The following is a 21,408-nucleotide window of genomic DNA, read 5'->3' as shown; positions in this document are numbered from 1 at the left end:
AGCAACACAGAACTGTTCTGAAATGCTCACAGAGGTTTTCGCTAGGAAGGTGTTTTTGCCTCTTCATCCACTTTATAACGCTTTTTTACTATGTTCAGAATTTTAGTAAAATTATACAGGCTACTGGGGATATATAATATATCCCCAATGTTAAGTGACGCATGACTGTACTGAAGTTAGATTGGATCTTGTCATGTGTCAGTTTGAAATATACGGTCCTATTTTCTGGTATAAGATGAGTTTACTGGGCAAGTTTTGCGTTGCCCCTTGAACACATGTATGTCAGCAGCTATTTTCCTTATTACTCTGATAGTCTGAGGAGAGAAAATGGAGGAGCACAGGAGAGAAGACAGAGATCAGTAGAACGGAGAGCAGGGAAGAGGATCTGGAAGAGTTCAGAACTGGGGAAAATAAACATCACATATATCATGACCTGAGTGTTTCTGATGCTCTGGTTATGTCCAGGGATGAGGTTAAAAAAAGACATCTTATAATGAAAGGCCACACTTTCAGACACAGGCATTTTATTCTAAGAGTCATACGGCAATGAAAGCTTTAAATTAATGACATGACTGAAACTGTCAAAATGCAGAAATCAACAACTGCTTTTTGCTGATTAAAACACCTTTCTGCCCAAAGCCCCTACAGCCTTTAACCACAGAGTAAAAAACACCTTTCCAACTGACACAGCTTTGAACAGTCCCTAAATCCTTCTCCTTACATGCTGGGCCAAAAATGTGCTATTTCAAATACATTATTGATTTCAGACCTACTTATAATATCATCTTTATGTGGAAAAGTCTGGAGTATAGCAATACAACTTTCTTGGATGTATTATCAATGTAGTGTATGTGTGCCAAATATTTTGCATGGAAAAACAAAACAGCTCAAGATTACACAGGAATGGAGGGCTTAAAAAGTTGAAAGTATGGATGAAACTCACCACACCTGATACAAGGGATAAAAAACAAGTTTCCCGAGGTGCCGGCCTTGCAATGTGCAGCAGGCCACCTGAAGAACACCATGCAGAATAAGGATGGTGCTCAGGGTCAGCAGCTAAAGCAAGACACTGAAGCTCACTCAACTGATCAAACCCAACAAAACTATTAGCAATTTGCTGTTTTAAAACAAACAAATAGCAATTTGCTTCTGTAAACAGTGCAACCTCTTGTTATAAAAACTCTTTAAAACCTTTATCATCCACTAGGCAGTATGTTAATTAACTGCAATTTTAAAGTAACATTACAGTTGTAAAACTACGGACTACAATGAGATTGTGAAAACATACAAAATAGAAGATGTCTGTTCTCTGGAACAATGCCATAACCAAATAGTGGTCCTACTGCAGTATGAGAGAACTCTCACCTCACCAGCAATGATGCTGGTGTGAAACAAGCCACACAGCAAGGCAGCCTACACAGGGCAGGAGGGCCGAGCAACTGCTGGGTGCAGTCTCAGGGAATACCCTTTTCAGCTTTTACCACCACTCCCAGACACCAAAACTCAAAAGCAGACCTCCCTTTACCCACCCTTATCCTTTCCATCAGGTCTGCTGTGGTTCTGAGCATCTGCTGGGAGATAGAAAGGTTCTAAATGGACAAAGCCGGGCATACCACCCAGCCACCCGGCCTCTTCAGCTTCGTATACCTGAGCTGAGGCTTCCAGGCTACCTTCATTAGTCCTTTCAGAGGCAGGATGGGATAAAAACAGCAGAGGAGCAAAGTGGGTGAAGTGGCTCCTGTGTTCCTAAAAGTGTATCATTTTAAGTAAGACTTTTGGATGGGCGTGGTGGCTGATGCCTGTAATCCCAGCACTTCGGAAGGCCAAGGCAGGCGGATCACTTGAAGTCAGAGTTCAAGACCAGCCTGGCCAACATGGCAAAACCCTATCTCTACTAAAAATACAAAAACTAGCCAGGTGGGCATGGTGGCACGCATCTGTGTTCCCAGCTGCTTGGGAGGCTGAGGCACAAGAAGTGCTTGAACCTGGGAGGTGCAGGTTGCAGTGAGCCGAGATCATGCCACTGCACTCCAGCCTGGGTGACAGAGTGAGACTGTCTCAAAAAAATAAAATAAATACAACTTTTACATTAAATCTACTGTGCTACATTTACAAAGTTTTAACTGTGATTTGAGGCCAGTTATCAAGAGTTAACTAAATGTCTTTTCCCTTAATAAAAAGTAGACTTCTCAGAGAAATATGAAACAAAGACTAGCTATACAGTAAAACAGTAACATTAAATGCACCCTGAACAACTCTACAAAAAACAATCTTAGACTTTCCCTCCCCTCAAACTTCAGAGTAATAAGGAAAGTAGCTGCTGATATACATGTGTTCAAGGGACAATGCAAAACTTGCCAGGTAAACTCATCTTGTACCGGAAAATAGGGCCATCTATTTCAAACTGACACATTCCAAGATCCAATCTAACTTCAGTACCGTCATGCGTCACTTAACACTGGGGATATACTATGAGAAGTGAATTGTTAGGCAATTCTGTCTTTGTGCGAACATCACAGAACGTATCTTCCCAAACCCAGATGGTATAGCCTACTACACATCAAGGCAACATGGCATAGCCTATTGCTCCTCAGTTACGAGCCTATACAGCATGTTCCTGTACTGAATACTGTAGGCGACTGTAACACAATGGTAACTATGCGTGTATCTAAACACGGTAAAGGTAAATATAGTACTATAATCTTATGGAACCACTGTCAAATATGCGGCTGTTGTTGACCAAAACATTGTCATGCAGCACATGACTGTAGAGGAGGAAAAGAGGAGGAAACATTAAGCCTAAAAGAGCTAACTATTCAACTGTCCCCTTTCCTTTTTCAACTGAAAAAATTCCTGGTATCTAAACTGAGAAAATACACATACCAGTGACAAACCACACTACTGTTAAAAGAAACAAGTGTAAACAACTAACGCTGGAACTATTGTTTGTTTTCCTTTTCTTAAATGGGAAGGATAAATTCAAATACCAGAAATGTAAAAGGGTACCTTTACTAAATTAAAGATAAAAGATACTTACAATTTTTGCATTTTTCCCACTTTTCCTTAGTTGCTGAACAGCAAAAGCATGTTCAACATTATCCATTGAAACTCCGTTAACCATTGCCACTCGGTCATTTTCCCTAAGGGGAAAAGGGCACAAAATAACACGTTAGAGAAAAACATTCTGGTAAGTTTATGATGATATTTTCAAGATAGGTACTTCTAAAATGTATTCGAATTATGAGCCAATTAATCAATTTCTCTTCAGATCAATAAAATAATCTCAACTGATTTACTTTCAGGTTTCTCCACAGAATGTTTAACAAGTAATTAACCACAGGTCCTTAATTTTTTTAAGTCATTAACAAAGTCTTTCCCCAGAAGACCGAACAGATATCACATCCATGAAATGATTCTTGGTAGTACAGTTACAGGGCATTAAATGATACTAAGTCATAGAGCTGGAAAATCTATTTCCTTTTACCTTTTAAGTTTTTCACCTTTTAATTTTCTTTTAATACTTCTAATTGTAGTGCCATTATTTTGCTAGTATATTTTGTGTTTTTCTTTAGCTAACTAATCTTCATATGGAACAAAAAGGGTGCAAGACTTGGGAAGAGAGGCTTCTGAAGGCTAGATTCTATCCAAAATGGAGTTATAAATTTTCTTTTTCACTATTTTTACAGTTACACATTCTATTTAAAGTGAGTGATACTAGCTTTCCAATTTTAATAGGGATAAAGCTTCCTTTATTTTCTTTGGAGACAGGGTCTTGCTCTGTCACCTGGGCTGGAGTATAGCGGTACAATCATGGCTCACTGCAGCCTCAGACTCCTAAGTTCAAGGGATTCTCCTGCCTCAGCCTCCCAAGTAGCTGGGACTGCAAGCACATGCCACCATGCCCAGTTGATTTTTAAACTTCTTTTGTAGAGATGGGGATCTCACTACATTGCCCAGGCTGGTCTCGAACTCCCAGTCTCAAGTGATCCCCCTGCCTCAGCCTCCCAAAGTGCTAGGATTACAAGGAGTGAGCCACCACACCTGGCCAGTTTCTCTCTTAAGTAAACATATGTTAATTTAAGGAAAAAATATATGAACCATGGCACAGGTGGTGTATGAATATGGCAAAACACTAAGACAGTGTAAGACAGTAGGCCAGTGCCCCAGGACAGGAACACTGCTTGTCGCACAGGTGCCCACGATAAGCAGCACTCTTACTGTAGCTGTCCTTCAGCTGGTCCTCCTTTCAGCACATCTGAAATCACGATTGACGTTTCCCCACTCTGAAAATGAGGATTATCTCGTCCACCAGATATTGCAATGCCAAATCCAAATCCAGGAGCCTAAAGTAAAAATTATAGTAAAATATTGTCATTAAGGATAAAAATAATTGTTATATCATACTCTACAATCCAGAGAGGTTGAAATACAAAAATTACAATCTTAATATATTTGTGATTCATAAACACTCACGTGCATGGTTACCTATTAGAATTATCCTTGTACAAGAATGTATGCTCTAATAACTACTGGACATAACAGAATATTAAAAATCGCCAACTATATACATGTTCTTTAAAAACCAAAAGACATTTAAAACGTATTAACACTGAAATCCTCACTTCATTTTTGATTATCAGAAGAGGTCCTGAGGTGATTGGCAGTGCCCAGTGTGATCATCATTCATCCTGGCAACTGATTTAGAAGATGACAGACTTATCCAGCATATATAACATTTGCCATTTTACATAAAATATCAATTGCTTTGAAAATGGAGTATTAGTTATTTCAACAACTTCTGCAAACTTCTAAAAATCTCTGTAGAATATAACGTCTTGTGCACATTAAACAATAGAAGGTGTACATTAGCCATATTGAACAAACATTGTAAAATTACCTTTTTTAAAAACTGAATTACAATAAGCCACACACTTCTGAAAGAGCCAAGAATCTTTACCACAATGACTCAGGACAGGCCAGTATATAAAAAATTCAAAATATTTTCAGGTTGTTAAAAAATCACCTAATCTCAAAGAAATCACTATTCCCTAGAAAGGATATGAAGTACTTAGAGTAGTCTAACGAGACATCATACATTTTCTTAAGACTACAGAATCATTAAACCAGAAATATGTTTTTGTATAAAACTGTACAATTCAAACTGCCTGAGGACAAAGGTAACAACTTCCTCCCTCAGCTTTCCAGTCCGCAACAAAGGAGACTATGTTCACCACGAATAGTGCATACATCACCTTTCCTCCCATCCCAAAGCCTACAGAAGTAGCAAAAGAAAAAAAAACTCTTCTTAAGAATGAATATCAACTATTCCAAGTGTCCATCAACTGATGCATGGATAAAACATGATATATATTCACACAATGAAACATTGTGTGTAAAAAGGAAAGAAGTACTCATACATAGTGTAACATGAATGAACCTTGAAAATGTCATGCTAAGGTGAAGAAACCAGTCACAAAGGTTAATAGATTCTATTATTCCATTTATATAAAATGCTCAGAAAGGCAAATCTATAAAGACAAAAACTTGATTGGTGGTTGTCTAGGGTTACAGGGACTGGGGGGGTGATAGGTCAATGGGAGTTTCATCCCCTGCCCCCCAGCAATGAAAATGTTTTAAAATGGACTCTGGTGATGGTTACACAACTCGGAACATGCTAAAAAACAATGAATTGCATTCTTTAATTGTATGGTATGTGAATTATATGGCAATAAAGCGAATACAAAAAGAAGTTAATATGAAAAAAGAAAATAATAACCAACAGGGAAAATTCTGAGTAACTAAAGACAATGGCAACCATCTGAATCTGTTTCTCTATATATCCTCCCCAAATTTAATACAACAAAAATAGACCAGCTACAGTGGTTCTTCCTTATCGTCGGTTTCACGTTCTTTGCTTTCAGTTACCTCAGGTCAACTGCAGTCTGAAAATTTTAAATGGAAAACTTCAGAAATAAACAATTGGTAAGATTTAAACTGCACACTGTTACGAGTAGTGTGATGAAATCTTTTGCCATCCTGCTCCGTCCCATCTAAGACGTGAATCATCCCTTTGTCCAGGGTCTCCATGACATAGGGGCTCCCCGTCCATTAGTCACTCAGTAGCTGCCACAGTTATGAGACCAACTGTGGAGAGGTAACACAATGCTTGTGTTCAAGTCACCCTCATTTTACTTAATCATGACCCCAAAGTGCAGTAGTAGTGATGCTGGCAATTCAGATATGCCAAAGAAAAGCTGTAAAGTGTTTCCTTCGAGAGAAGGTGAAAGTCCTCCACTTAATACAGGGGGAAAAAAAAATCATATGCTGAGGTTATTAAGATCTACAAGGAGAAGGAATCTTCTATTAGTGAAGTTGCGAAGGAAAACAAAATTTGTGCTAGTTTTGCTATCACACCTAAAATTGCAAGGGTTTAGCCACAGTGCATGGTAAGTGCTTATTTAAAATGGAAAAGCCATTAAACTTGTGAGTGGAAGACAGGAACAGAAATGTGCTCCAACTAACAGCAAAATTGGGTTTGACACTATCCATGAATTCAGGCATCCACTGGGGGAACACGTGCTCCATGGCTCAGAGGCGACTACTGTACACAAAACGATACACTCATCATAATTCAAAGACAATATCCAAATTTCAAATTAAAAGCAGGACTAAAACTTCAAAAATAAATTAGAGACAAATGACTATTAGTACGGCATTAGAAAACGTTAAGAGACTACCGAACAAATTCAAAGAAATTTAAAAACCTAAATGAAACCTTAAGGAAATACAGATTGCCAAAATTGACCCTATTATAAATAAAAAGCTTAAATGGCCCAATTTCTGGAGAAAAAAGCAGCAAAACTTATGAGGGAATTATCCCACAAAAAAGGCACCATGTACAAATGATTTCCCAGGGGAACTGTGCCAAAACATGCAATATCCAGACAGCCTCAATACAATGTATTGTTTCAGAACACTGATATCAAGGAAAGCTTCTAAATTCTTTTTATGAAGCAAGTATAATACCGACACTGAAACTTGATGACTGTCCATGATAATGACCAACCCCCCAATATTACAGCTCAACATAATTTATTCGTTATCAGTGCAAAATACAAAATAAAAATAAGCAAACAACAGCCAACACTACATAAATACTCCACGATAAAGGGATTAATTCCAGGAATGCAAGATTAGTGTACTAGGAAATCCACTGGCATAATACATCCTATTAATAAATCTGAAGAAAACAATTATATGATTATCTCCAAGATCCTGAAAAAGGCTTTGACAAAATTTGAGTTTCACCGCTGAAGAGAAAACAAAGTTTGTGAAAATGCACTGTAACAAACCCCGTAGTATGTTGCTTTTTGTTAAAGTACACACAGAAAATCCAGCTTTTCATACACATGTACAGTCATTGAAAAAGAAGAGTTATTTTAGTAGCCTTTTTAGGTAATTATGAAAATTCATGCTTGATTTTATGCCAAAAACTTAATACGTTTCCTAAAGGAGAGTAACAATGTCCAGTTTGAAACCATATCAATCAACTGTCTGTATTATTGCATGAATATCTACTGGCCTATTTTACACTCTGAATGAGTATTTCATCCATGCAAAATTTTATTATAGCATGCCTTAGTCTTTTGGAAAATACTGGTTCCCTGAGTTAGGCAAACCGTCCAAACGATGCCACATTTCACCACACGGTGTATTTTTAAATCACGTGTTAATATCACTATCAAGATTATCAAAAGAGTCTTTACTGAAAAGCTATTGAGCTTATGGTGGCAGATAAAAATTTTTCAAATTTTAATTTTTGTTTTAAAAATCAGTTTTCATTGTTAGCAACAAATACTATCAAGAATTGTTCTCCTTGAAGCAAGGTATTCATTCATTTTGGAGAAATATGTTTGTCAAATATTCAAGTTTGGATAACCACACATTCCTTCAAGTAAACAATTGTTCCTTCAAGTAAAAGGGATGTTGGCCTTCCATCCCCCACTCAGTACACAGCTGCAATTCAAATAATCACACAAGTACTTTAGTACAAGGCAGAACTACTTTAGGCACACTTCCCATTTGCATACCTAGACTACTGAAAACGTGTGTACTCAAGGGTTGGAAAGTAATAAGACGTAGTTCTTACTGTTTCAAGTCATTCTTAAATAAAACTGAAATTGTTCTTTTAATGTATGAGTGTGTGACAATGACTATTATAAGGTTTGGTGCCACTGCCTTGACACAGTTTTAACCACCATTGTTTCTAAACCTTCGCTCAAATAATAACACAGCAAAGAAGATAAGAAATACCTTCATAATGTATAAAAAGAGTTTTGCCCTTGAACCTAAAAAGTTTTCAGGGACCTTCAGGAGTCCACAGACCATACTTTGAAAATGTTGATATCAAGAACTACTTAAACATGAAGGGAGAAAAAACAAAACAAAATAAAACAATGAAACAAACAATTTACAAAAGACATATGAGATGTTAAAACCCACAGATAAATGCAAATTAAAACCAAAGAACGCCAAGAACAGAAACATTAAAGCATGACATACTTCAGAAAAGGGAGGCTATAGGGAAACAGGCTGTCTACTACTGATGGGCACACAAATTGCTACAACTTTCAGGAGAGGAATTTGGCAATAACCTAACAAAACTACAAATGTACTATCTTCCGACAGAGCAAACTAGCTTCTAGAAAGTACCCTAAAGATACACATACCTCTCTCACAATACAAAGATAACAAAACGCACAAGGTTATTCATTGCAGACTGTTTGTAACTGCAAAATGCTGGAAAAAACCTAAACACCCCAGCCTTACTAAAGGATCATCCTTTCCCTTTTTTTCTCCTTCAAAGAGGTGGGGACTAATCTTTGTAATTTAGTAATTTGAAAAATTACTCTATGTAATTTTACAGTATGAACTTATATCTTGTTTGGTAGTTCTTTTATTTTCCTCTTTTATTTAAAAGTTAAAAACATAAAAAGATTAAAGAACTACCAAAAACATTAGGAACTTTCAATAAGCAAGGCAGGGATACGAGCATACATTTAAAAAAATCACTTGTGAGCAAGTAAATGTAGTTCAGGTACCTAGCAGGGCAGGTAATCCTGCTCCGTCAGTGCTTACCACAGTTCACTTAATGACTATCCAGGAAGCCTGCCACTTCTTACCCGGGCTGCAGGGAAGAATCACTTGGAAACAATTTCAAAACTGCTTGCTGATGCACGATCCTCAATCTATACCAATCAAGTAAAAATGGAGAAGAGGAGTTGGTGGACTTAAAAAAAAAAAAAAAATAGCCCCCAGGTGATTCTAAATGAGCAGCCAGGAAGGAGAGCTGCAGTTTTCAATGTTTTCTGAATATAAGATCAGTTCATCAAAAATTTCAAAGGGTTCAACTCTTCCCCACGTTCCCTTCCTTCTACCTTCATAAGTGTCTTATTTGGCCCTTTCAACAGATTTCTCACCACTGCATTACAAGTGTTGGCAGTGCTGTCCCTCTAACACAAAGACCTAATCCAATAGATCCTTGCCCATAAGTTCAAATTCCTTAGCATGCAATGCCTTTGAATACAACTTTAAAGTTGCTTCCCAGCACCCCAGTCTTTGCTCTAAACCTACTTAAATACTGATTCCTGCTTAAGCAGATCATGCAGTATCAAACTATGGTTTAACATCTCCTTTCTGCCTAGGATTTCCTTATTACCTTATCAATCTTGCAAGTTTCAGCTCATCTTTCAAAACCCAGGTTCCATGTCATCTCATTCATAAAAACACCGTTGGCTTTCACAGAAGTGGTCCATCCTGTAACCTGCTGGGGCACACATACACACTTGTGCTACTTAACACACAGCACTACAAGTAGCCTGGGTCATCAAGGCCCTATTTGGGAGGAACTCGCATATTTAAAATCGAAGGCTAACCTGATTAAGCTTGCCAAACTTAACCTGCCTTGCTTTTTTATCGCTTACTTCTAGTAGATCTATTTTAAAACCCCCACTAGCACGTCACATAGCAAAAACTCCCACGAACTTCCTTATAGATAACTTCCGAATGTGGGTCACTACAGTAACTGTTGCTTAAAGTTATTTCCAGGAACCAGTGGGCAGCTCTTGTCCACTTCAAGCTGATTAAGACCACCAACCCTTCAACTGGGCCTGCATGAATGCCCAGAGAGGTGACTGATGTCCCAGGGCCAAAACCTCCTTCCTCTGATCATGGTGGTACTGCATCTAGATGGTACCATCTGAGGGTGATGGGAGACAGTGACAGATCACCCGGCATTAGATTCTCATAAGGAGTGTACAACCTAGACCCCTTGCAGGAATGGTTCACAACAGGGTCCACACTCCTATGAGAATGTAATGCCACCACTGATCTGACAGGAGGCAGAGCTCAGGCAGCAATGCGAGCATCGGGGGGTGGCTGCAAATACAGGGGAAGCTTTTGCTCACTTGCCCGCTGCTCACCTCCTGCTGTGTGGCTCAGTTCCTAACAGGCCAAAGATCGGTACATGTCTGTGGCCTGGGGGATGGCGACCCCCGCTCTATGTAGTTACTATATAATGCATACTGAGTAGCAGAATAACATCTCTGCAGACAATAAAAGTATGCCTGAAAGAAGGCTTAAAAAACGAGGAGGATTAAAACTGTTATTAGCACAAGATACAAGACATGAAAGAATTAGAAAAATTGTAGAAATGAAGTGGAAGAGTTTGAGACCAAATCCGAAATTTTAAAAAGTCATTTTAGATAGGAATATCAGACCAAAAAATATCTTGAGAAAAAGTAAAAAGAAATCAACCTAACGTTCTAAGATTAAATCAGTAATACATACGACATTAACAACATTACATACATTAACAACCTAACATCACAACGAAAAGAACTACAGGAACAGGAGCAAACCAACTCCAGAGCTAGCAGAAGACAATAACAAAAAAGAGCTGAACTGAAGGAGCCAGGCACAAAACACCATTCAAAAGACCAACGAATCCAAGAATTGTATTTTTGAAAAAAATCAGTAAGATAAACTATTAGCTAGACAAAGAAGACAGAAGATCCAAATAAACACAACTGGGACAAAGGGGATAATACCACAGGAATACAAGTAACCATCAGAGAATACTATGAACACCTCCACGCACACCAACTAGAAAATCCAGAAAAACTGATAAATTCCTGGACAAACCCACCCTCCCAAGACTGAACCAGGAAGAAATGGAATCCCTGAACATACCAGTAACAAGTGCCAAAATTGAATCAGTAGTAAATAGCCTACCAACTAAAAAAAGCCCAGGACCAAATGAATTAATAGCTGCTCTACATGTACAAACAAGAGCTGGAAGAATTCCTACTGAAACTATTCCAAAAAACTGAAGAGGACGAACAACACCCCAACTCATTCTATGAGGCCAGCATCATCCTGATACCAAAATCTGGCAAAGACACAAAAAATAAAACTTCAGGCAAATATCTTTGATACACATTGATGCAAAAATCCTCAACAAAATACTAGCAAGCTGAATCCAGCAGCATATCAAAAAGCTAATCCACCATCAAATAGGCCTTATCCCTGGGATGCAAGGTTGGTTCAACATATGCAAATCATTAAATGTGATTCATTACATAAACAGAACTAAAGACAAAAAACACATGATTATCTTAACAGACGCAGAAATGGCTTTCAATAAACTTCAACATCCTTTCACGTTAAGAACTCTCAATAAACTAGGCATTGAAATTGAAGGAACACACCTCAAAATAGTAAGAGCTGTGTACGACAAACCTACAGCCAACATCATACTGAACGGGCAAAAGCTGGAAGCATTCTCCTTGAAAACCAGCACAAGACAAGGATGCCCTCTCTCATCACTCCTATTCAACACAGTATTGGAAGTCCTGGCTAGAGCAATCAGGCAAGAGAAAGAAATAAAGGGCATCCAAATAGGAACAGAGGAAGTTAAACTATCCCCGTTTGCAGATGACATGGTTCTATATCTAGAAAACTCCATGGTCTCAGTGCAAAAGCTCCTTAAGCTGATAAATAACTTCAGCAAAGTTTCAGCATACAAAGTCAATATGCAAAAAACACTAGCATTCTTATACACAAACAACAGCCAAGAGCCAAATCAGGAATGCAATTCATATGGAACCAAAAAAGAGCTCGAACAGCCAAGACAATCCTAAGCAAAAAGAATAAAGCTGGAGGCATTACGTTACCCAGCTTCAAACTAAACTACAGGGCTACAGCAACCAAACAGCATGGTACTGTAACACAGACAGACACTCAGACCAACAGAACATAACAGGGAGCCCAGAAATAAGGCCACACATACGAGCATCTCATCTTCGACAAAGCTGACAAAAGCAAGCAATGGGGAAAGGATTCCCTGTTCAATAAATGGTGCTGGGGTAACTGGCTAGCCATATGCAGAAGATTGAAACTGGAACCCTTCCTTATAACATACATAGAAATCAACTCAAGATGGATGAAAGACATCAACGTAAAACCCAAAACTATAAAAACCCTGGAAGACAACTCAGGCAATACCATTCTGGACTTAGGAACTGGCAAAGATGGCATGACAAAGACGCCAAAAGCAACTGCAACAAAAGCAAAAGTTGACAAATGGAACCTAATTAAACTAAAGAGCTTCTGCACAGCAAAAGAAACCATCAAAGGAGTAAACAGACAACCTACAGAATATGAGAAAACACCTGCAAAGGTCTAATATCTGCATCTGACAAAGGTCTAATATCCAGCATCTACACACAATTTTACAAGAAAAAAAACAACCGCATTAGAAAGTGGGCAAAGGACATGAACACTTTTCAAAAAAAAAAAAAAAAAAAAAAGCTGCCAATAATCATATGAAAAAATGTTCAACATCAGTAATCATCATAGAAATGCAAACCGAAACCACAATGAGCGGCCAGGCGCGGTGGCTCACGCCTGTAATCCCAGCACTTTGGAAGGCTGAGGCTGGTGGATCACCTGAGGTCAGGAGTTCAAGGCCAGTCTAATATGGTGAAACCCCATCTCTACTAAAAATACAAAAATTAGCCAGGCATGGTGGTGCATGCCTGTAATCCCAGCTATATGGGAGTCTGAGGCAGGAGAATCGTTTGAAACCGGGAGGCAGAGGTTGCAGTGAGCTAAGATTGTGCCACTGCACTCCAGCCTGGGCAAAAAGAGCAAAAGTCCGTCTCAAAGAAACAAACAAAAACGCAGAGATATCATCTCACACCTGTCAGAATGGCTAATATTAAAAAGTCAAAAAAATAACAGATGCTGGCAAGGCTACAGGGAAAAGGCACTGCTTATACACGTTGGGGAAAGCAGTATGGCAATTCCTCAGAGCTGAAAGGAGAACTACCGTTCGAGCCAGCAATCCCATTACTGGGTATATACCCAAAGTAATATAGATTATTCTATCATAAAGATACATGCACGTATATGTTCACTGCAGCTCTATTCACAATAGCTAAGATGTGGAATCAACCTAAATGCCCATCAATGGAAGACTGGATGAAGAAAATGTAGTATAACTATGCAACCATAAAAAAGAACAAGATCATGTCCTTTGTGAGAACATGGGTGTAATGGGAGGCCATCATCCTTAGCAAACTAACACAGGAACAGAAAACCAAACACTGCATGTTGTCACTTATAAGCGGGAGCTAAATGATGAGAACACATGGACACAGAAGGAACACACTGGGGACTACCAGAGGGTGGAGGGTGGGAGAGGAGCAGAAAAAGTAATTATTCGGCACTAGGCTTAGTACTAGGCGACGAAATAATCTGTACATCAAACCCCTGTGACACAAGTCTACCGACAACAAATCTGCACATGTACCCCGAACCTAAAAGTTTTTAAATAAACAAATAACATTTTTTTAAAAAGAACACAAGAGATTTTATAAAAAGGATTTGAGGAACATTACAAACACTGAAGACAAGCAAAAGCAGCATGATATATATAAACAGCAGGAGCCCTAAAGAAGCAAATCAAAATAAGGGAAAAAACAAAAAACAAAAACAAGCAAACAAAAAACTTTCCTGATACTATTTTTGAAAAAACTGAAACTAGGTACTGAAAGAGTTTACATCACTGTGGATATGTGAGTTATCTGAGAGTATCAACTCAGGAGGACTAAACACCAAAAACATATTTAGATGACTGAAGTTTAAGAAAAAAATAGTGACTCCATGACTTTTTATTTGAGACAGAGTTTTGCTCTTCTCCCTCAGGCTGGAGTGCAATGGCGCAATCTCGGCTCACTGCAACCTCTGCCTCCTAGGTTCAAGGGACTCTCCTGCCTCAGCCTCCCAGGAAGCTGGGATTACAGGTGCCCACTGCCAAACCTGGCTAAAATTTTTTTTTTTTTAAGTAGAGATGGGGTTTCACCATGTTGGCCAGGCTTGTCTCGAACTCCTGACCTCAGGTGATGCGCCCACCCCGGCCTCCCAAAGTGTTGGGATTACAGGCGTGAGCCACCACACCCAGCCGAGTCAAGGATTTTATATTCAACAAAACTGACCTTCAAGTACAAAAAACACAAATAAACCAGTCAACATGCAAGAACAAAGGAAATACTGTCTTTATTATCTCATCCTAAGGAATCTAATACAGAATAACATTCTGACAATCAAAATGACAAGAGATATATGGACAGGACTGGTGATAAGCACTACATGTATACTGTACTTATTTATAATACCGAGATTAAACAAGGATTAAAGGGTTAAATGATATAAATGATCCAGATATGGTAAAAACCATTTTAAAACAGAGAAATAAATGATAGCATGTGCAAAAAAAATTTTTTTTACTGTTTCCAGTAATCAAAGTGGAGGTAGATTACTCCGAGGCAATAATATGCTCTCTGTCTTAGACTTACTAACAGACTATCACGGTACATTCCCAAGGGGTTTTCAACAGAAATGGAAAATGTGACTTTTTTTCTCATCTATCTTTAACGTAAAAATTGTGCAGTTCTGCCAAGATAGTTGATTTTTTAAAGTATGTTTACATGAGAAAATGTACAGGATAACTTTTAGCTTCTGGGGATGGAAGAAAGAGCAGCAAAGACTTGCCATATTTCAAACTTTCAAAACCTTAAGCAACCATGAGCAGCAACAACTTCTGCGTTGATATGTCTATGCCTGGCTAGACAACTGAATTGATGTTAGAACTTGGAAACGGGTCCTGGAATTTTTTCAGTTATGTGTCCCGTTTTACTGGACATGTCCATTCCTTTACATATAATTATGACTGCTTTTGCACTGAATAGTTGCAGGGACCTTGTGGTGCACAAAGTCAAGCTATTTATAATCTGGCCTTTCACAGAAAAGGCCTGCTCACCCATTGGTTAAAGTATTTCTTGGTTCCTTAAAAAAAAATTCCTGAAAGTTGCTCCTGTTTCACAAATAACTGTCTAATTTCTTCTCCAAAGATTCCTCTCTGCTCCTATTGAATATGCCCAATTACCTACTTAAGGATTCCACTTGTTGCCTTTTGTTTTATTCTCCCATTTGTCCACATCAAACTTGTACAATCAGCTAACTTATAACTTTCCTCACTAATTCCAGTCTTACTTTTCTCCTCTTATTCTTCCAATTAACTTTTCAATGGAATTTCAATTAACATTCAATGGGACCTGTTCTAGCCATTTGTTTTCACAGTGGCCACTGACATCACAGAATTTGAAAACCAGATGGAGCCTCAGCAATTTTCTGTTCCAGCTCCCTTCTTACAGGTGAAGTCAGCAGGCCGGGGTCCTGTGTGCCAATCATGACCTTATGTAAGACCTCCATAGATTTAAGTTCCCTCATCTGCATAAGAGAGATGTTAATGTTATCAACTTTAATATACTTTGATTCCATGGGGGTCTCAAAAGATTTTAAAGGCCTGTTAAAAATTAGTGGTCAGCCCAAACAGATTAGAAGTCACAAGACCCAAGCACTGCAGATTTTCTACCAATTTGGTAGTTCTCAAAACATTGTTCAATCTTCTATGACTGTCAGATTGATTCGATTTTTTAACACTTGTGTCCCTTGGCTAGTCAAATTGTGTGTGTCCTTCTGTTTATTCTTACTGTCATTCTTTAAGTTCTGATTCTCAAATCATAGTTTTCATTTCTCATTCCTGTTCCATTTTCCTATTTCCAGCTTCCTACAGAATACCTCCAATTCCCCTTCTTTAAGACTGTCATTTTCCCTATAAAATTAGCCTCACCACCAATGTTCTAAACAAACACTGGCTCCTCCCTTGCCAAATTACCTACCCTTTATTTTATTCACTTTATTGCATGTATAGAGAGACCTTTGTGTAGTTTATGTGAATTATATGAGTTCTTAATTTCAGAAATTACATTCCAAAAACTTTTTGCTTTTTAGAGACAGGGTCTCACTCTGCTGCCCAGGCTGGAGTGCAGTGGTGCAATCATAGCTCACTGTAATTTCAAACTCCTGGGTTCAAGTGATCCTCTGGCCTCAGCCTCCTGAAATAACTGGGACTACAAGTATACACGACCATGCCTGGCTAAATTTTTGAGGGGTGTGTAGAGACAGGGTCTATGTTGCCTCCACTGGTCTTGAACTCCTGGCCTAGAACTCCTGGCCTACAGTGATGCTCCACCTTGGCCTCCCAAAGTATTGGAATTACAGGTGTGAGCCACTGTGCCAGACACATTTAAAAATTGTAAATTAGACCTGACATATATATATGACATATAAAGAGCACAGTATGCTGTGTCCAAACCTGGGTTCAAGTTCTAGCTCTTAAGGGGCATTTTACTAGACGTTTCTGAGACTCACCTTATTTCACATGGTTAACACCTACTTCACAGACAAATATAATGAAGGGTCTGAAAAATTCATAATGCACTCTGTAAGTGCAAATAATAGCCTTCTACCAGATAAAGGGAGTGTATCTTAGATTACATGTTTGCTTCAGCTTAAATACTTCCATCTATCAGATAGCGGTTTGGAGCTGCTTGACAGATAAGTAAAATTTCTTTTATCATTTTATTGATATATAATTCATATATCATAAATTCACTCTTTAAAGTGTATGATTCAATGGTTTTTAGTATGTACATAGTTGTAACCATCACTGGTTACAGATGGTGCTTGTTAACCACATGCAAAATAATGAACTTGGACCCCTACCTCACATCATCTACAAAAATTAAGTTTTAAGAACCATAGGTTTAAGTCTAAGAGCTTAAACTCTAAACCTCTTTGAAGAAAACACAGGAATAAATCTTCATGACCTGGGTTAGGCAATGGCTTATTGAATATGATGTCAAAAGTATAAGCAACAAAGGAGAAAACACATACATTGGACCCCATCAAAATTTTATAACATTTTCATCACCCTAAAACGAAACTCCGCACTCTTTAGCCATCATCTCTCAAACCCCTAGACTCAGCAACCACTAACAACTCTCTATTCACCTATTCTGAATACTTCTTATAAATGGAATCACACAATATATGTTCTTTTATGACTGACATCTTCACTTAGCATAATGTTTTCAAGGTTCATCAACGTTGTGGCATGTATTAGTACTTCATTTCTTTGTATTGCTAAATAATATTCCATTCTATGTATATACCAAAATGTTTATTCATTATTCATCAGCTAATAGTCAGATCTATTATGAATAATGGTGCCATGAACACTCATGTATAACTTATTATGTAGACATTTGCTTTCATTTCTCTTGGGTGTACACCTCTGAGTGGAACTGCTATGTCCCATAATAATTCTATGAGGAACTCTCAAACTGTTTTCTACAGCAGCTGCGCCATTTTACAGTCCTATCAGCAATGTACAAAGGTTTTAATTTATCCACATCCTTGCCAATATTTATTGTCTTTCTGAGTATAGCCATCCTAGTGGGTGTGAAGGGGTATTTCACTATACTTTTTGATATACATTTCCTTGAAGGCTAATGATATTGAACATCTTTTCATGTGTTTATTGCACATTCATACATTTTCTTTGAGAAATATCTATTCAAATCATTTGCTATTTTTCAACTGTCTTTTTATTGTTCAATTATAAAAATTATTTATATATTCTAGAAACAAATCCCTTATCAGATATATGATTTGCAAGTATCTTTTCCCGTTCTGTGGAATATCTTCTCGCTTTCTGGATGGTGTCCTTTGAAGCACAAAAGTTTCTAATTTTGATGGGGTCCAATATATCTGTTTTCCTTTTTGTTGCCTGCACTTTTGACATCATATCCGATAAACCACTGCCTAACCCAGGTCACGAATAATTATTCCTGTTTTCTTCAAAGAGGTTTAGAGTTTAAGCTCTTATACTTACACCTATGGTTCATTTAAACTTAATTTTTGTAAATCTTGTGAGGTAGGGGTCCAAATTCATTATTTTGCATGTGGTTAACCAGCTGTCCTGGGTCTGTTAATGACTGTTCTTCCCTCCAGTGCACTGCCTTGGCACCCCTTGTCCCAAGTTTACCTCTTAGGCAATCACCTCCCTAATTGAAACACTCACTAGCTTACGCTTAAAATTACCTCTTGCCTAGTTTCCTTGCTTTCTATACTCATCTTTTAATGCTTTAGTATACAAATACTCATTTAATCCCTTACATAATTCTATTTTAGAAAATGAAAAAGCAGAGTAACGACGAGCAACTCATTCCTGAGGAATTCACTTTATTTCCCAAAGAATTAGAAAAACGTATGCATTTTCTAAGGGAGAGTATCTGAAAGCTGAAAAGGTGTGGGTGTGTTACAGCTGCAGGAGAGATGAACACATGCAGTTACCGTCTGAAGCTACACACCTACACTAATATGATAAGCATTAGACATGTGACTATTAAGCACTTCAAATATGGCTAGCGTTACCTGAAAGGTGCTGACATTGAAAAGTGAACAATTTTGTAGGACTCAATTGATCAATTTTCAAACTTATTACATGTTGAAATATATTTTGTACATACTAAATAAGACCTATTATAAAGTTAGTTTCACTTTTTTTTTTTTTTTTTACAGTTTTTAATAGGAAGACTAAAACACTTAAATTTACATATGTGGTTTGTATTATACTGCTACTGGGCAGTGCTGTTGTAGACCTCCCAAGAGTGACTTTGATTCAACATGACTGGTGTCCTAGGGAATTCAGTTTTTTGGGGCAGAACGAGGTACCAAGCACTAAGGGGATAGAAAACTGACTTAAGATTTCCAACCCCTGTGAAAGTTATCATGTAGTAGAAGATGGGGTAAACAACTATCTGATGTACATATTCAGCTGTCACTGAGGACCAGCAGAGAGATCAGAATCCATGAGGAGGCAAATTCTGCCTGTTTTTTTCTGATATAATTCCAGGGCCTACGAGAGTGCAACAATGCTTGGCACACAGTGGAACACCAAAAAATTACTTAAGTCTTTAAGAATGAATAGGGTTGGCCGGGCGCGGTGGCTCAAGCCTGTAATCCCAGCACTTTGGGAGGCCGAGACGGGTGGATCACGAGGTCAGGAGATCGAGACCATCCTGGCTAATACGGCAAAACCCCGTCTCTACTAAAAATACAAAAAAACTAGCTGGGTGAGTTGGCGGGCGCCTGTAATCCCAGCTACTCGGGAGGCTGAGGCAGGAGAATGGCATGAACCCAGGAGGCGGAGCTTGCAGTGAGCTGAGATCTGGCCACTGCACTCCAGCCTGGGCGACAGAGCGAGACTCCGTCTCAAAAAAAAAAAAAAAAAAAAGAATGAATAGGGTTTCAACGGTTTCTAAAATGTAAGATGAAGAAAGTACCTTCTGGAAACACAAATGAAAGAATGAAGCATATATTATTCTAGACAGTAAATAGCAGAAAATGATAGGTTCTCATCAATTAAATGGCTTTTTTTATCAAATGACCTCCAACTTTCATAAAATTGACTGTCAGATGTCAAAGAATATGAATTTGTCCTTACTTGGCAATATAGAGTATCTATACTCCAGGTTACTGCCAAGAGAATATACTTTCAAATTATCCCCTTCAGTTACTACCACTGCCAAAAGCCCACTTGCTCACCTCAGAGAGAACAAGCTTTCTCATTCCTCTGTGAGTGTTGCTTAAAAGTGGGATGCCACAGGCCATAGTCCTTCATTTCAAACTGAAGCCCATTTAAAATACATGTTAGGGGTCCCAGCCCAGACAGACTGAGTAAGAATCTTTGATGGGTAGGGACTGCGCAGTTGATCCCTCTTTATAATAAAACCCGGAGGGCCACTGCTCTAATCAGTGGTCAGTACACTATGGCCCACAGTTGGAACACAGCCACATTCATTCGTTTGCCTGTTGTCTATGGTTGCTTCTACAATACGGCTGCAGGGCTGAGTAGTTTTGACAGAGACTTATGGTCTGCAAAGCCTAAAATACTTATTTACTATTTGGCTCTTTAAATAAATACTTTGCTGACCCTGCTCTAGATAGTCTAAATTTTATTTGGCACCATCTTAGAACACCAAAAGACTGAGACAGTTGAAAGTATCGTTCTGTAGCCTCAGAGAATGAAGTCAATTAAGTTATCATGCTTTGACATAACTCTCTCAGCTCGCACTGGCAAGACTTTTTCATTGTCCAAAGATTTAAAAAATATTTTTATTTTTAATTATTATAGTAAATAATAGTTGTTATGGGATCCACGTCACACATTCTGATACAAGTATAATGTGTAACGATCAAATCAGGGTAACTGGGATATCCAGAACCTCAAGCATTTATCATTTCTTTGTTGTTATGAACATTCCAATTCCACTCTTTTAGTTACTGTGAAATATATAAAAAATTAACGATAGTTGCCCTATTGTGCTACTAAACACTATACCTTACTCCTTTTTTTTTTTTTTGAGACAGAGTCTTGCTCTGTCACCCAGGCTGGAGTGCAGTGGTGTGGTCTCGGCTCACTGCAAGCTCCGCCTCCTGGGTTCACGCCATTCTCCTGCCTCAGCCTCCCGAGTAGCTGGGACTACAGGCGCCCGACACCACGTCTGGCTAATTTTTTATATTTTTAATAGAGACGGGGTTTTACCTGTGTTAGCTAGGATGGTCTCGACCTCCTGACCTCGTGATCCACCCGCCTCAGTCTACCAAAGTGCTGGGATTACAGGCGTGAGCCACCACGCCCGGCCTATATCTTACTCCTTCTAACCGTATTTTTGCACCCATTAACCAAGTCTTCTCTATCCCCAATTCCCCACCACCCTTCCCAGTCTCTGGTAACCATCATTCGACTCTCTGTCTCCATGAGTTCATTTTTTCTTTTTTTTTTTTTCAGTTCCCACATGAGTGAGAAGACGTGGCACCTGTCTTTCTGTGCCTGGCTTATTTCACTTAACGTAATGTCCTCCAGTCCCATTCATG

General features: G+C 38.5%; 1 protein-coding gene across 10 annotated transcripts in view; it reads right to left on the bottom strand.

The window, feature by feature from the left end:
* TJP1 (tight junction protein 1) overlaps positions 1–21,408 on the bottom strand; it is a 270,416-nt gene that overhangs the window by 73,751 nt on the left and 175,257 nt on the right. For all 10 annotated transcript variants that reach the window (XM_038009767.2, XM_038009769.2, XM_038009771.2 and 7 more), the window contains 2 exons: positions 4,219–4,343; positions 3,038–3,140 (listed from right to left, as the gene is read on the bottom strand). In XM_038009767.2, coding sequence (XP_037865695.1) covers positions 3,038–3,140; positions 4,219–4,343 — 228 coding nt within the window. The remainder of the gene's footprint in view (positions 1–3,037; positions 3,141–4,218; positions 4,344–21,408) is intronic.

Source organism: Chlorocebus sabaeus, chromosome 26 (assembly GCF_047675955.1).
Source record: "Chlorocebus sabaeus isolate Y175 chromosome 26, mChlSab1.0.hap1, whole genome shotgun sequence".
NCBI classification, from domain to species: Eukaryota; Metazoa; Chordata; class Mammalia; order Primates; family Cercopithecidae; genus Chlorocebus; species Chlorocebus sabaeus.
The sequence above is the reverse complement of the archived record's forward strand: the minus strand, read 5'-3'. Positions and strand labels throughout refer to the sequence as shown.